The sequence below is a fragment of the Pteronotus mesoamericanus genome, unplaced genomic scaffold, assembly GCF_021234165.1.
Source record: "Pteronotus mesoamericanus isolate MK-2021 breed Mesoamerican mustached bat unplaced genomic scaffold, CSHL_Meso_final contig_121, whole genome shotgun sequence".
Taxonomy (NCBI): domain Eukaryota; kingdom Metazoa; phylum Chordata; class Mammalia; order Chiroptera; family Mormoopidae; genus Pteronotus; species Pteronotus mesoamericanus.
The window spans coordinates 2,370,600-2,388,047 of record NW_026555046.1 but is presented as its reverse complement, the minus strand read 5'-3'; the positions used below and the strand labels follow the sequence as shown (position 1 = coordinate 2,388,047).

The 17,448-nt window shown below is 41.5% G+C and overlaps 1 protein-coding gene across 5 annotated transcripts in view; it reads left to right on the top strand.

The window, feature by feature from the left end:
* Positions 1-17,448, top strand: part of LMAN2L (lectin, mannose binding 2 like) — a 30,715-nt gene that overhangs the window by 6,347 nt on the left and 6,920 nt on the right. For 4 of the 5 annotated variants that reach the window (XR_008530185.1, XM_054586011.1, XM_054585990.1 and 1 more), the window contains 3 exons: positions 13,862-13,894; positions 14,942-15,103; positions 15,187-15,301. Coding sequence is in view for 4 of the 5 variants with exons in the window: in XM_054586011.1 (XP_054441986.1) it covers positions 13,862-13,894; positions 14,942-15,103; positions 15,187-15,301 (310 nt within the window). In the remaining variant the exon portion in view is untranslated. The remainder of the gene's footprint in view (positions 1-13,861; positions 13,895-14,941; positions 15,104-15,186; positions 15,302-17,448) is intronic. The other variant, XM_054586003.1, reaches the window with a different exon arrangement.

Below are 17,448 nucleotides of genomic sequence, written 5' to 3'. Positions count from 1 at the left end.
GTGGGAACACGGTATCTGGCTGTTGGAAGAAGCTTCTTTCTCTTTGTTAGCAGACCCTAAGGGTTCTTTAGTACTTTCTTAAGCTAGCAACAGATTGGTACTCTCTGCCTGATAGTCCTGCCATCGTATGGTGGGAAAATGATTATGACAAGTTGTTACTAGATGTCCTGTAGCTGAATACTATTTAGCAAGAAGGGCAGGATTAGGAGTAGAGGTAGAACTCACTTTATTTTTACACCTAAAATTTTCAAACTTACAAAAAAATTGGAAGAATAGATCACTGTATATACAACACCCAGATTCAACGGTTTTTAACATTTCCCACAGAGTTTGCCTTAGAAGATGAGAGTAAGACCTGAGTTAGGAGAATAACCTTTTGTTGCGGGTCAGTTGTTTCAAGAGTTGTTCCTGGGCCCCTGTTCACTCCACCATCCCCAGAACCCTGGGAATCTTGAGCAAGACCAACATGATCCTTGCACTCAGTAGCACTGATGTGTGAGAATGCTGGTGGGGGAACTAGGGGATGTGAAAGGAAGACAGCAGCAGCGTCTAACTGGGGAAGGACTTTGGTGGTGGTCATGGTGGTTGGGAAAGACTTTTTCTGGAAAGTGACATTTACAATGAAGTCTGCAGAATAAGGAACCAGTGTTTCATACTGAGGGAAAAGCATGTGTCAAGGTGATGAAGTGAGAGAAGAGACAACAATTGTGATGACAAAAAAGGGAGATCAGAGAGAGATGAGGCTAGAAAGAGAACTGGAGCCAGCAGTGTTGCCACATTGCACAATTCCAGGGGCCGCCATTCACATTGCATTCTTTTGTATTAACATTGTTCCTCTTAAGCGTGTTAACTGGCCGCTGAGATTGAACACTGTCTCCTTGGGTGGGTAGTGGTTTGGCTATTTGGACCAGCACCAGAGCGAATTGCATGTATGTGACTCATCCTCACCGTGCACGCTCTTGGACAAGGCATTGAAGTGTGGTGTTCTCATTAAGGAGTATGGACTGCATTCTAAGGGGGTAAGTGCGTTATAGGATTTTAGTGAGGAGCGTATCATGATTAGGTTTGCAGTTGTGCCGAGGAAGTAGTGGTAGTTAGAAATGCATCTGAGTAAGAGGTCTGGGCTTCAGGGCCTGACTTGAGTTTCGAATCTGCCTCTCTGTTTCTCCCAAAAATGAATTGTTCAAACTGTCTTGGCTTCCATTTCACCATCAGATACTAGTAATTCTGGTTTGAGAGGGCAAATCTGATGGGGTTATTTTGTAGGATAGAAGCTGTTAATAAAAACAATTAGTTTCAGGTGGTAAAAAGCCAGCCTTCTTTGCTGGCTAACTATTAGGGTTCTCACTCCCAACTGCACATTGGAATTTCCCTAGATAGCTTTTAAAAATGCTGATATCCAGACCCATCCTCAGAGAGTTTGCTTCCATTTGTCTTAGGTGGCATTTAGGCAACATTGCTTTTCAAAGGTCTCAAAGCTCTCCAGGTGAGTCACATGTATAGCCAGGGTTGAGAGCTCCTGGACCAACATCAGGTCCTGTTTCTTTATTATTTATTTCTTAAACAAATTTTAAAATTAAATCTAAATTTAAAAAAACTAATAAAAGCAGTTTTTGTTTCCTCGGTGGATATTTTGTCCTGGGCACTTTACAAGTACTGTCTTAATCCTCATCAAGTCTCCTTATAGTCAGTATTATTTTTCCCATATTACCAGTGAGTAAACAGAAGCTTAGAGAAGTTAAGTGTCTTGTTCAGGGTAACAGCTAATAAAAGGTGGAGTCAGATTTTGGACACAGGTCCACCTAATTCCAGAGGCTGTGCTTTTAATTATGATGCTCTGTTACTTTCCACCCACTCTTTTCTTCTGCAAGGTGGATTTCCTTGAGAATGGAGGCATTCACTATTCTCATGGGATCTGTGCAGTTTCAGTTCTCAGAGCTTCTACACAGTGCAGAGAGCATAGAAAGTCTATTCCTTTCCACATCCTAACAACCTGGAACTATCTTAGATGTGTTAGCTGCATGGTTTACTATAATATGATATGTAAAGGTGTCAGCTATTGTTCCATGCCTTTTACATGTATTATTTGCTTATCAAAATAATACTTTGGCATATATATTATTTTATCTCTACATTATGGGTAAGAAACTAAAGTCCAGAAACACTAAAAAACTTGTTTGTGACATACAAGTAGTGGGTTTGACTCCAGTAATTGCAGTCTTATTATTTTCCTTTATTATTTTCAGCACATAAGCAGAAGGTAACAATTACAGTACCTCTTAAAAACTTGCAAATATCATGTCATGTTTAGAAGATGTGCTGGATGAGGAGGACAAGGAGCCAACAGGAGGGGTGTGGAACAATTCATCAAATCCCTCAAGCTACTGTAGTGAAAATATTTCTCTGGTTTCTTGTTTCCTTGTCACCAGAGTGTATGTGACCTTGTTGCTTAACTCACTTTGTACCATGTTTGTTCATAAGAAAAAACTGGGAGAATGCTAACAACCAGTTCAGTATATGAGTTGAGTTTTGGCTTAGCTATCTGAAATCAGGACACATTGTTCAAAGTCACATAGTTTCCCTACCAGTGATAGAGGAGTTGAAGTTTAGGTGAGTTAAAGCAAGAGCTTCAGTATTTGGGAGTACAGGCTACTACCTGTGCTGCAATGAGGTTGCCAGATTATGAATGGTTGTTGAAATAATACCTGAAGAGAGAGAAAATCTGGATAGATGTAAACAAGTAAAGTGATTGAATTAGTGATTGAATTACTAATTGAAAATAATTCACAAAGAAAAGCCCAGGACAAGATGATTTCACTGATAAATTCTACCAAATATATAAAGTAAAATTAAGACAGAATTATTCTACAGCCCTTCCAATATGTAGAAGGAAGGGACACTCCCAACTCATTCTTTGAATTGGTATTACCCTGTATAACACTAGAGTAAGGATATCACAAGAAAACCATAGAACAATATCTCTTATTATAGATGTAAAATCTCTACAAAATACTAGCAAACCAAATCCAGTTGCGTATGAAAAGGACTGTATACCATGATTGAGTATACTTACCCTAGGAAATAATGTTTGGTTTAATATCTGAAAATTAATATGATAGACTATATTAGTAGAATAAAGGACAAAAGTCATTTGATCATAGTAACAGATGTAGAAAAAAGTATTTGACAAAATGTAATACCTCTTTGTGATAAGGAAAACGCTCAACAGATAGGAATAGAAGGGAACTTCCTCAACCTGGCAAAGGACATCAGAAAAACCCCCAGGTAACATCACACGTAACTATAAAAGGTTGAAAGCTTTCCCCCGTAAGGTCAGGAAAAAGACATGTATTCTGCTCTCTGGCCACTTCTTTTCAACATAATCCGGGGTTTCTAGTCAGGACAGGTAGGCGAGAAAATAAAAGACATTTAGATTGGAAAGGAAGAAGTGAAACTATTTCTGGTCGCAGTTGACATTCTCTTGTATATGGAAAATCCTAAAGAATCCACAAACTTAGAACTAATAAATGAATTCCACAAGGTTGCAGGATACAAGATGAACATAAAAAAATCAATTATATTTCTGTATGTTTGCATTGAACAATCAGAAAATGAAAGTAATAAAATTCCATTTACCCTATCATCAAAAAAATAAAATGCTTAGAAATAAATTTAACTAAAGAACATATATTCTGAAAACTATGAAATATTGTTGAAAGAAATTAAAGATCTAAGTAGATGGAAAGATGTCCCAGGTCATGAATCGGAAACTTAGTATTGTTAAGATGGTGACACTCCCCACATTGATCTACGGATTTGATGCAGTCCCTAACTGTCAGAAGCCTAGCTGGCTTCTTTGCAGAAATTGATAAGCTGATCCTGAAATCAACAAAAATGCAAGAGAATCAGAATAGCCAAAATAATTTTAATAAAGAAGAGCATAGTTGGAGGACTCATACTTTCTGATCTCAAAACTGACTATAGACTTCTGGTCAAGGTAGCAGTATAGGCAGACGTGGCTCATGTCTTTGTACAACCACATCAAAATTACAAGTAAAAAATAGAACCATCACTCAGGAATGTCAGAAATCAAGCTGAATGGAAGTCTGACAACTACAAAATCATGTTGAATAGAAGTCTGACATCTATGGGATTAAAGAAACCACATCCATCCGGACTGGTAGGAGGGGCACAGATGCAGAACAGGCTGGTCCCACACCCATGTGGATAAAAGTCTGGGAGGGATATCTTGGGAGCAAGGAGTTGTAGACCCACACCAGGACCCCTAGCCCAGGATTCCAGTGCCAGGAAGATGTCTCCACAACTGGCTGCAAAAACAAGTGGCGATTGAGTTAGTGGAAGAAACTTCGGGAGCCCCAAGCAGCTCCTTTTAAAGAACCCACACACAGGCTCACCTACTCAGACTCACTCCCTCTGAGCTCCAGCACTGGGGTAGCAGCTTGAAAGACATCAGTGGCATACAGGGAGAAAGTGAAGTGTCTGGCATCAAGGCGAGCAGAGGCCATTCTCCTTTTGCTAAACCTACCCCCATGGAGCTGGTAAGCTAGTATCATATCTGAGACTGTCCACCTGGCTAACACTGACTTGCCTTGGAGATCACCAGAGACTCTTCCCTACCCAACTTTTGGGCCCACCCAAGCTGTTTTTCCATAAGAATGGCTGGTCTTGGCTCATAAATCCTATCAAACGAGCAACAGCTGGCCTTCCGTGAGCCCTAGCAGCAGCCATATTAGATTTACAGTTTGGCTTCATCTGGGAATCTCCAGCCCGGCACAAGTAGCAGTTATCTCATTGCTTCACAGCTAAGGCAGGGTGCCCCAGGCAAAACATAGATGGGGACTGACCTTGGCCTGCACCACCTGGGAAACCCTAGGGCCAGTTTACCTAGTGTACCGCTAAAGACCAAATTGAAGCACCACCACCCAACCACCTCCACAGCAACGTGCTCAAGGGGGCAAACTCAGCATGTTCCAGAGACCTGCTGAAATAAGTCCTGCTCTATGGAGTTGGCCCCTGCACAGCTGATCCTCCACGGAGGGTGGAGATTGGTGGGAAGTGGTCACAGCCAATCCTTGCAGCTGACTGGCCTGTGTAAATCTCTTTCATTGATTTTCCCACAGTAACCAAGGCTCAACTACAAGAGGCAGATGTACTCACCCCACACAAAAGGCGTACCTCGAGCACCCAGCGTGGGTGATAGGAGAGGCTGTGCCACTGGACCCTACAGGACACCTACTACATTAGGCAACATTACCAAGACACAGAGTCAAAGCAGCTCTACCTAATACATAGAAACAGCCTCAGGGACACTGGCAAAATGAGGGGACAAAGAGACATGTCCCAAATGAAAAAACAGCTCAAAACTCCAGAAAAAGACCTAAACAAAATGGAGATAAGTGATCTAACAGTTGCAGAGTTCAAAACACTTTATAATGATGCTCAAGGAACTTAGTGAGGACCTCAGCAGCATACAAAAGACCCTGTCAGAAATGAAGGATACACTAATTGAATAATTGACAGGGAAACAACAGAGTGGATGGAGCCAAGGATCAAATCAATGATTTGGAACATAAGGAAGCATAAAACAACCAATAAGAAGGAGAAGAAGAAAGAATCCAAAAAAATTAGGATAGTGTAAACAACCTCTGGAACAACTTCAAGAGGTTCAACATTGGCATCATGGGGCTGCCAGAAAGAAGAGAAAGAGCAAGAAATTGGAAATCCATCTGAATAAATAGTGAAAGAAAACTTCCCTAATTTGATGAAGGAAATAGATGTGCAAGTCTAGGGAGCACAGAAAGTCACAATTATGATGGATGCAAAGAAGCCCACTCCAAGACATAATTAAAAGTCCAAAGGTTAAAGATAAAGAGTGACTCTTAAAAGCAGCAAGGGAAAAGAAGTTAGTTGCCAGATGGTTGCCGGATGAGAACTGGGGAAGGGTGAAGAGGTGAGTGGATTAAGAAGTACAAATAGGTAGTTACAGAATAGCCATGGGGATGTAAAGTACAGTATAGGAAAAGGAGTAGCCAAAGAACTTATATGCATGACCCATGGACATGAACAATGGTGTGTGGATTGCCTGAGGGTGTAGAAGGCACTGAGTGGAAGGGGACAAAGCGGGGGAAATCAGGACCACTGTAATAGCACAATCAATAAAATATTTTTAAAAATTACAAAGCTACAGTGATAAAACAGTGGTACTGGTATAAAGACAGACCTATAGATCAATGGACTACAATTGAAAGTCCAGAAATAAATCCTGACTTTTATGAGCAATTGATTTTTGATGAAGGTGCCAAGACAATTCAATGGGGAAAGAGTTGTCTTTTCAACAAATGGTGTTGGGACAACTGGATATCCACAAGGAGAATATTTAAGTTTTACCAGACCCACACCATACACTCAAAATAGATCAAAGAACTAAAAGTAAAAGCTAAAACTATAAAACACTTAGAAGAAAATAGGGTTAATTCTTCATGACCTTGGATCAGGCAATGGTTCCTTAGATTTGATGCCAAAAACAAAAGCCGCACAAGAAAAAAATAGGTAAATTGGGCTTCACTCAAAAATGTCGATCAAAGGATATCATCAAGGAAGTGAAAGGACAACCCACAGACTGGGAGAAAATAAATGTAATCATATAACTGATAAGGAACTTATAATAGTTCTTTATAGAGACAAATGTATTTGAAAAAATAAATATGGATATAAAGAAAAAAAAATAGTTCTTTATATATTATAGGTGTGATGCAATAATGGAAGAGAACCCAATTGAAAAAATAGCCAAAATATCTGAATAGGTATTTTCCCAAAGAAGATATACAGATTGCTAATAAACACAGGAAAATATGCTCAACATCTTAGCCATTAGGGACATATAAATAAATACCATAATGAGATGCCACTTCACACCCACTTATATGGCTAAAATGGAAAAGTCAGATTATAACTTGCTGATAAGGCTGTGGAGTAATTGGAACCCTCGTGCACTGCTGGTAGGAATGTAAAATGGAGCAGTTGTTTTGGAAAATAGCTGAGCAGTTCTTCAAATGGTTAAACAGAGTTCACATGATCCAGCAATTCCACCCCTAGGTATTTACCCGAGAGAAATGAAAACATGTCTACATAAAAACTTTTATGTGACTGTTCATAGCAGCGTTATTCATGGTAGCCAGAAAATGACTACTCAAATAACCATCAGCTGATGAGTGGGTAAACAAATTTGATATATCCTTACATTGTGGTATCATTGAGCATTAAAAAGAAGAGAAGCAATGATACGTGCTCTAATGTGGATGATCCTTGAAAATATGCTAAGTGAAAGAAGCCAGTCCGCAAAAAGATGACATTTTATGATTCCATGTATATGAACTGTCCAGAACAGGCAAACCTATAGGAACAGAAAGTAGATAAGAGGATGCATGAGACAGCTGGCGGGGGGTGGGGGGGACGCGGGGGCGGGTGCGGAGTGGGGAGAGGGACTGCTATTGGGCACAGAGTTTCTTTCTGAGGCAATGAAAACACCTTAAAATTTATGTTTGTAATAACAATCTTAACTCTGAATATACTAAAAGCCAATGAATGATAGACTTTAAATAGGTGAATGGTGTCGTGTGTGAATTATATCTTAGTATTGCTAGTTTGTTAAAATGTTGATTAAAGCATGGCTTGATCATCTTTTCTTGGCTCCATGAAGTCATCAGCTGATGGTCATGGTTCCTTGTGAGAGCCCAGATGTTGGTGAAAAGCTTCAGGGAACTCTAGGAGGGGGATGTCTTTTTTCAGGTAAAATGAGTAAGATGACAAGAGACCTGCAATTAGAGCACAAAAGTGCAGCCCTTTGCAGCCTTGACCCTCATTCTTCCCAGAGACAGACACTGAAGCCTCACTCTGTGAAGGTGAGACAACCAGCAGGAGGGTGGGGTGAAAGCTCACTGCTTTTCCCAGGTAAGGCCAAGTTGGAAGTTGAGTTTGTGGTGCTCCCCATGTTTTTAATGTAATTTCCTCCTTTGAAGCTGCAAGAAAATTAGCAATACTGTGCCGTCCAGTGTAAAAACACATTCGCTTGATGAAGACACTGGTCTCTCTATTGATGGCAGAAAGAACCTTTACATTATTAAAGGAACTTCATAACTTCTTAAATTCTTCTGTTATCATCCAACATGGATGTGATCTAGGGGTTTTGTTTCAGTCTCAGGTAAGGTAGTGTTTTCCAAGATACTCTTGGAAAGTAGGTGGGGGGAGTATTGGCAGACTCTGATGTGAGTAGGCATTGAGGCTGAGCTTCACTGGTAAGAGCTAGTTTTCAAGGGATAGAAATGTATGGCTTTCTGCTGGAACTGAGTGAAGGTGAGAAGGTAATGTCTCTTTTTCTGAGACTGAAGGAGGGAGAGAGGAAGGAGAAAGAAAGCAAGAACCCATACCTAGCTCCGGTTCTTGCTTTGGGTTAGTTCTTTACTTTTGCGTTTTGACCCTTCTGAAAATATAATGAAAGTGGTAGGCCCACTGAAAAGATGTAGGTACACAGAGGATTTTACATACAACTTTAGGAGGTTCGGGAACTCCCCAAAGTAGGGCTGTAGACAAGATCTCACTAACAAGACATATTCACATAGTATCAGATTGATGGGCAGCAGTGAAATGGAAGCATACATATTAGGCTGTATTTTGAACCTTGGCAATTGTAATCAGGGTACATGAGTAATGAGCTTCAGTGTTTGGCATTTGGGAATACCTCAAGTTAAATGCTTTCTGATTTTAGAACATTCTTCATTGAAGTCCTCAAATTATACTATTTGGGTTCTAGTGGGGTCACAAGATAAATGGGATTAAAATCATCCCATGAGTTTAAAAGATCATGGTAATGTTCACGAATGTGAAAGTCTTCTGGGCAGTCAGCTGGCTGGTTTCACCCCTTTTATGTGTCCTCAGCTGAGGAGCTTTAAGACTTAGGGACAAAGTCCCTAGTATAGGTTGGTAGCTGTTTGAGGGCTTAGGGAGCAGGGGTCTTCTCATGCTGCCCAGTAACTGAGAATCTCACTGATCTCACTCTCATAGTGTGGGTATTGCTGAGTTATCCTGTCACCTTTATACCCAGATCCCTGCATAAAGGGGTAGTTGGGTGAAGATTGCTGTAGGGCCAGCAACTTAAAATATTTTGAAAGCCTGAAAAATGTCTGTCTGAAGAAGTGACAGTGTGTTCCACTACTGATCCAAGGGGAGAGTTAGATGGAGGCGTGAAGGGAGATGCTATAGAAGAAGCATTTGTTTGTTCTTATTTTATATAAAAGCTCATTATAGAAAAATCAGAAAAGGCTAAAACAAAAGCAAAACATACAAAAATCTTTAAAAGTAAGACATTGCACCACATGAACCTACTTTTTTTAAACTTTAACATTTTTTAGATACGCAGAAAAATTGAGAATATGGCAAACACTAGATTCAGCTTAATCTTTTAAAAATTTTGACATAGTTTCAGACTTACAGATAAGTTATACTACAACAAAAATTAGGAGTGCTCTTTACCCAGATTCCCCAGAATGTTAATTTCTTACTATATTTGCTTTGCCTTTTCTTTTACTTCTGTGTGTGTGCGTGTGGGTGTATCTGTCGGTCTGTATCTGTGTATATATTTCTGAACTATCCCACCTCTGAGGAGTAAATTGCTTTCATGATGTTCTCTTGCTCCTAAATAATTTACTTGTTTTTCCTAAACACAGGAATTCTCTTACATAACCACAGCATGGTGATCAAAATCAGGAACTTAACATTGATATCAATACTATTACCTAATCTACTGGACTTATTTAGATTTCACCAGTTGTTCAAATGTGTCCTTTATGGCAAAATAAAATCCCAGATGCTGTGTTGCATTCAGTTGTTACATCTGTCTTTCCTTTAATCCGGAACCAGTGTTTGTGTTTCAGGGTAGAGACCTAGGTTTTGTTGGAGTTTTTTTGTTTTGTTTTGTTTTGTTTTTGTATCTCACAGTATATACTAAGCAATTTTCCATTTTGGTAGATACTGAGAGCAGTGTAGGTCTCACTGAGTAACTGAGCCAGGACTCTGGGGCCAGACTACCTATTTCAAACTACTACTCAGTACCTTAAACTTAAAAGTGTTCTCTTAAGCAAGTTTTCTTACCTATGAAATGGCAGTACCAATACTACAACCCCATGGGTTGTGGTAATTAAAGGAATGCATAAGTGCATATTTCTGATACAGTGCCTGTCACAGAGTAAGCTCAGAAAATGCTAGCTACTCTTCACCACTAAGTGACATTCACAAGGGACATTCCGCAGATATATTGGCAGTAGCCAGTGTGGCTCTGTTCTCTCCTACCCTGCTTTTCCTCATATCTATCTAGGTTCAGAGAGCAAACTTGGCCAGCTTACTCAACCACAGGTTGGTTTAGTTGGAAAAACTGCCCGAAAGAGTGGTTATGAAGTGCTCCCAAGCTCACGAGCTCATGATGGTTGGTGACAATTTCAGTAGTCTTAAGAGTAAGAACAGTGAGGTTACTTTTGATAGATGCTAAACGTTTTATTATGACATTACATAGTTACTTTTTTTGGGTATTGAAATGTTCTTTTAAAAATGATGTTCATAAAAAGAAAAACCTGATGCTTATAAAGATGGTTGCTTATTTTGTCATTGTATTTAATATATTTAATAGGTCAGAAAAGTAACAAAGACAAACCTGTTACTTTGGTAATATTTTACTAGTCCATGACAAGATTTTACTGGTCCATGACAAGCCAGTGGTCTGGGAATTACTGTTCTAAATGATGTCTATTTGGCTTTGTGCTTATATATGAGTACCTGTGAACAGTATTTCTATCTCAAAATTCATTAATTTAGTTGTAGATTGAATGAACATTTTTTGACCCCCCTTCTGAATGTGGGACACTGTACCAGATGCTTTTCATGTCTCATTTCATCTTTGTAATTAACCCTGTGACCTGTGTGTTGTTTTTCCTGCTTCTAGTGAGGAGATAGAATCTTAGAGATGATGGAGTTCACCCAAAGTTATGCAGCCAGGAGTGGTATGACCACAGTTAGAACCCGGCTCTCCCTGGTGACAGAGGCCATGTTTGCTTTTTTCTCTCCATCGGTTCACAACTCATGTGCTTCAGACCTGTGGAATTTTAGCATACAGTTCATTGATCCATAAGTTCATGGGCCTCCGTTCAATCAAGATATGCTGAAGGTACAACTATATCTAGAGAGTTGTTTTTTTTTTAAGTGGCTTTGCTGTACAAAAATAGGAAAACATTTTTCTACCCTACAGACAGCAATTCGTATAATAGTAGGAGTCCCTCATTTTTGGTGACTCTTGAGTTAGGAATGAAACTGCCACCTTTGCCTGCGTCAGTGTGATTCTTTAGCCTTCCGTTCTAGTTACATACAGGTTGCCTTCCAAGGAAAAGAAGTTGCCACTATGTGATATTACTGGGTACCCTAGAAACACTTAATGATCTTCTAACTGGATATAGGAAATAAGATGCATTTAAATAATTACTACTAAGTGAGAGGGGCAAAGTTCGAGGCCAAGTCATGAGTTGCTGAAGGAGACAGATTTCAGCTCTAAAACTGTGGGGCTCTGTCTAGTGCAGTGTTTCTTAAATTTGGTTGTTTATGCTACTTTTTAATAAATAAACCTGTTCCCTACTCTAGACCTACTGAATAAGTCTCTTTGACTGAGGGACACACATGTATGTGCAGCTGAAAATCTCCCCCAGGCGATCCTGAGGACCAAGTTACCTCTGACTGCATAGCTGGACGCCACACCAGCCTTGGGATGTGTAAGGCCCCTTTAGATTATGGATGGTTCTCCTAGGCACTCTCTTGAGTTGGTACATGAAGCAGGCCTTGGGACTGTCAGAGCTCCCCAGGGCATTTTAAATTCCTTCCTTTTCCTCACTGGTCACTAAAGTTAGGAGCTTTCTTGTCAAGCCCATTTCTGTAAAATGTGTGATAAGCATACTCATAAATCTGATGTTCTAGATTAGCAATTTTCAACCTTATTCATCTCATGGCACACATAAACTAATTACTAAAATTCTGTGGCACACCAAAAAAATGTATTTTTTGCTGACCTGACAAAGAAATACGTATAAGTTTGATTCATTCACACTGGTGGCTATTGTGTTGGCTATTGTCACTTTTCTTATTTGACAGTAAGGGAGACGAGGTCAGTGCCCCTGACTCAACAGTCAGGTATGGCATGTTTTAAAAATTCTTGCGGCACACCTGTTGAAAATAGGTGTTCTAGATGGTAGTTGTAGAAGAGTAGTTTTTGGCAGTCTGATCATCCACTGATTCAGTTCATCTCATGCTGTAGCCCTGTATGTACTCGACCAGCAGCCTGAGAGGAAAGCAGCTGGGAGCTGCTCTGAGGCTTATCCTAAACTCCTCACTGTGGCCTCTAGAGCCCAATGGGATCTGGCTCCTGCCTCAGCTCACAGCAGCCTCTTCCTTACTAGCTGGGTTTCAGACACCTGTGTCTTCTACTACAAACGTGCCAAACTCATGCTGCTTTTGGGGAACTCCCTCTAACTAATTCTCGGTTTCAGCTTAGATGTTGACTCCTTATCAGTCTCTATTGTATCACCTCTTCTGTTTTCATCATAGTATTTATCACTGTCTGGAATTTTATTATCATTTGTCTTTTCCACTCTGTTGTCAGCTCCACAAGAGCAGGTACCTGTCTGTATTGTTTCCCATCAAACTCAAAGTATCTGGAATAGTGCCTGGCTGGTAATAGGTGCTCAAGAAGCATCAGCGGAAGGAGTGCTTTGGCCTGTACACCCTCATGCACCTTTACTGCGGGGCAGCGCTGTGCTGACCCTCTCTTGGTATCTCTTGGTATCTCTTGGTATCTCTTGGTATTAGAACTATAGCAGTTTTCTGGAGGAAAACTAAATACCTTTGAGCTATCTGTCATGTTGCAATGCTCCCATGAAACTTTTCCTTGCCCACACGTAGGTTAGAGTGACAACAGCTATTTGGAAATACATGTCCATAGGCCCAACTAGAGGGTAAATGATCCCTTAGGATTAGTGTTAATTTCACAGTCTCTCAAGTGCTGGGCTGTGTATCCTCTGGGTACTGGCCATATTCTGAGATCTGGGCAGTAAAGGACATCTTTTAATTTTTATGTTTTAGATTTTATTTATTGTTGTAGAGAAGGGAAGGGAGGGAGAAAGAAGAAGAGAGACCTGAATGTGCAAGAGATACAATGATCTATTGCCTCTCTCACATCCCCAACTGGGGTCCTGGCCCACAATCTGGGCATGTACCCTGACTGGGAATTGAACTAGCAACCTTTTGGTTTGCAGGATGATGCCTAACCCATTGAGCCACACCAGTCAGGGCAAAGGGCATCTTGAATTTGGAAGAACTTAGCCCTATTTGTCACACCTGTCTCTTTCCTTGCTATAGAAATACTGCTGTCTGAGTACAAACTTGTGGCCTGATCTGACTCTCAGAGACTTAAGTGGGGACCGTTTGGATAGTATCATGCTGTCTGTTGTATAAAGCTTCTGAAAGCTTCAGGACCTTAGAGAGGTTTTCCTAGAGGACCTCTTTGAAAACCTGGGGATAGTGATACATCCTTACCTCAGAAAATGTATAAGCACCAGTGCATATAGCTTTGCCTATAATTTTGAGGGGCATAAGGACTTGAATGCCCTTCATGGACAATTTCTGTTTGGGGGTTGAGATTGGTTTGCTTATCCACCACAGCTGGGTCTTGGCTCTTCCATGGCCGTTTCTTTCTGACTTGGTCTCCCGTCTTCTGTGCCCTCTCGTTTTTAAACCTGTTGGACCCTCTCAGGCCCAGAAGAGGCGATATTCTCCAGGAGTCCAGGTACTCAGTTTTCGATCTACCATGGTCATCCTTTATTCCCTTTGTGTTCATCCAACATTTGCTACTGTTAAGTATCCATGTGGCTATTGTCTCAAGAGTCACCAGTCTCTGATTTTTTAGTGTACCCTCACCTTGCATGTTGACTGTTCGGGATGGTGTGGAACTCATTGAGTGGCATGTGTCATGTGACCTCTCCTTTCATTTACACTGCCTAGCACTGGGCTTGCCCTGGAATGGTTAGCTCATCATTTCTAAGGAAAAATTTGCTCCTACAACTCAATTGGAGAGAGGGCCTCTGAAATAGGTTGGGAAATGGGGGGATCTGGGGGAAAATGGGAGGGTCTGGGGGGGAATGGGAGGGAAACTTGCAGTGGGAAAACTTTGCCCTGTGTATTATTGGGAGTTGTGTGTGGCTGAAGCCGAAGTAGGCTGGAAGGTTTTTTGGCTAAGAAAAGTCATCTTGGCTGGAGAACACCATCCAGCAGCCTGGTTCTGGCAGTGCTCTGTCTGAGTCTTAATCCATTCAGCATCATGTGCTTGTAGGATTTTAGAATTTGAAAGGAGCTGTCCTGAATGGAAAGATTTCCCTGATCAAGCAGGTATTTTCAGAATACCTGCTGTATGCAGAATGCTTGTTCTGGGGTAGGGGAAATGATGTGCAAAGGTGGAGACATGTAAAGAAGCATAGTAAATTATTTTGTTCTTAAAGAAGTTGACATGGCAGTGGGTAGATAGGTACATGCACATAAAAAGAAAGCCACTAATCTGGGGCAGAATACCAGTGCAAAATGGTGATCCCTGGGAGGAGATTAGAATCAGACTCCAGAGCCTTAGAGGAGGTCTCCTGAAGTCATGTGCAGAGTTCAGTTGCTTCCTGGGCTGTGTCCCTTGAGTGTGGGTTCTAGTGGGTTGTTAATGATGAGGCCAGGCTGTTTGGTTACTGTAAGGTGCTCGGCTTGTATGTGCACAATTTCTCTTGCTGTTTGCACAGGCGTTCCAAGGAACACTTCCTTACTGTCCTCTGGTTTTCCTTCCTTGCTTTCCTAGCGGGTGTTCCCCTACATCTCAGCCATGGTGAACAATGGCTCCCTCAGCTACGATCATGAGCGGGATGGGAGGCCAACAGAGCTGGGGGGCTGTACAGCCATTGTCCGAAATCTCCATTATGACACCTTCCTTGTGATTCGCTATGTCAAGAGGCATTTGACGGTGAGTCCCTGTTCTGGACCAATATGCTGTCTGGCTCCTGTTCCTGTGGCCTGGCCCTGATTTCTCTCATCTTTTTATTCTAGATAATGATGGACATTGATGGCAAGCACGAGTGGAGGGACTGCATTGAGGTGCCAGGGGTCCGCCTGCCCCGGGGCTACTACTTCGGCACCTCCTCCATCACGGGGGATCTCTCAGGTACTGCCACATGCACCTCTTACTTGCCCCGATGGAAGTCACATCTTGGTAGCCAGGTCTGAGGCTTCTCAGAGGAAAGAGTCAGACAAGCAGAACTCTGGGAAGCAGGTACCCTGGGAGTGCTTATCTTCCTACATTTCCATACCAGATTCCTTAAGACCCCAGGCTTAAGTTGTCCTCAGACAGCCATCTCAGGAGATGGTCAGAACTATGGGAAAGTAGTTGGCCTCTTCATGGGGCCAGCTCTCCAGCTTGTGTTTTAAGTTCCACACTTCTGTTTCTGGTGCCCTTTTTAGTCCACTTCCTCTCTTTCTTCTCCTAACATGCTCAGTTCCCCTTCTCTTAACTAGGCTTTTCTGTGACTCTGCCATCTCTCTTCTGACTGACATGCAGGCCCTCCTTTGTGGCCAGACTTCTGAATGTCATATGTGGAGATGCTTCTGTTTCCAGCCATCCCCCTCTGAGCATGCTGCCCTGGACCTGTGTCTCTGCCGTGCTGTTAGCATTCTTCTAGTGGAAGTTACTTCTGTGTCCTGGCTGTGCATGGCACTCTGTTCTCAGTCCTTGCTCTGTGTCCTCTCTTCAGCTCTTTTCTTTTTCTTCAGAGAGAGGAGAAGGAATGAAGAGAGAGAGGAAGAGCAGCATTGATGTGAGAAACATTGTTTGGTTGCCTCCGACATGCACCCCAAACAGGGCCAAACCCACAGCCCAGGCATGTGCCCTGATGAGGAATCGAACTGCGAACCTTTTGGTTACTGTAAGGTGCTCAGCTTGTATGACCTTTTGGTCTATGGGACGATGCTTCAACCAATGGAGCCTCACTAACCAGGGCTCTTCAGCTCTTTTGACCATTTGCCGTGAGGGTCTTGCCTGCCGTGACAAATCTGGCACCAACAGTACCTGCTGCTTTTCCTTTCCCATCTCCTCAGGACTTTCTTTCTCCTTGTCCAGATTTATGGCTTCTCTATTTTAAAAAAAATTACTGTTTTTTAAAGAATGGGGAAGGGAGGAAGAAAGAGAGGGAGAGAAACATCGATGTGAGAGAGAAACATCTATCAGTTGCCTCTCTTATGTACCCTGACGAGGGGCACTGAACCCGTAACCCAGGTATGTGCCCCAGCTGGGAATCAAGCCGGTGACCTTTCACTTTGAGGGATGACATCCAACCAACTGAGCCACATGGATCAGGGCTCGATTTGTGGCTTCTCTTTATTTGCTTGTTCTCTCCCTTGGCTTTAGCCCCAATCATAACATTATTTGAGAAGAGATAAAGAACTGAATGCATGGGTTTTTTAAAATTCATAATTTATTATGAATAAAGCTAATATGAAACAGAATTTTCTTCCGGCAGAAAGGAAAGGCTAACACTCATGTGAATGGGCAGCAGCTGCTCGATTCCAGTCAACACTGCTAAGAGAAAATGTGGGCTCAGTCAGGCCATGGTTTAGTTTTGCAAGAGAAGCTGGGAACTTGGATTTCTAAAATGAAAACTGATTTTTAAAATCCTGGATTTTTTAAAAAATTCAACTTTATTGAATATATTTTCTGTAGAATAGAAGTACATAGTTTGAAGAGTTTTGACAAATATTTACACCTGTGTGCTCACTTCCTCAGTCGAGATAGAGTGTTTCTGTCACTTCAAGAAGTTCCCTGTGCCCCTTTGCAGCATTCATCTGTCACCCTTTGCTTTGGCAGCTAGGTTCTAACTACTGTGCAGACAGGCTGAAGCTCTGGGACGGAGCTCTCCTTGGCTCAGGGGCAGGAGGCACAAGCATTACAGTTTTGCTATGTAATCTTGTTATATGACTCAAGTTGAAAGATGTGTCCTTGTCTGCTTTGAATTTTCCTTTGAATTTATGGGTTTCTAGGGCCTGTCAGTTAATTTCCTGGTATATTTTCATTGGGAAGTTGTTCCCAATTGTTAGAAATGACCAAAAAGAATACAGTAATGTTTTGGTTATCCTAAGGAGTCCTTTGCTTAAGGTTTTTAGTGGTAATGCCTAGGATAGTAAGTCTGTGTTCTCTGACAATAGGTTGTTCCTGAATAGAAATTGTGTCTTCCTCTTAAGGTCTTTCTTGTTGATATCTTCTTACTGTTACGCAGTAGACTGTTGAAAATGGCTGAGAAAGTAGGGACATGTTCCAGT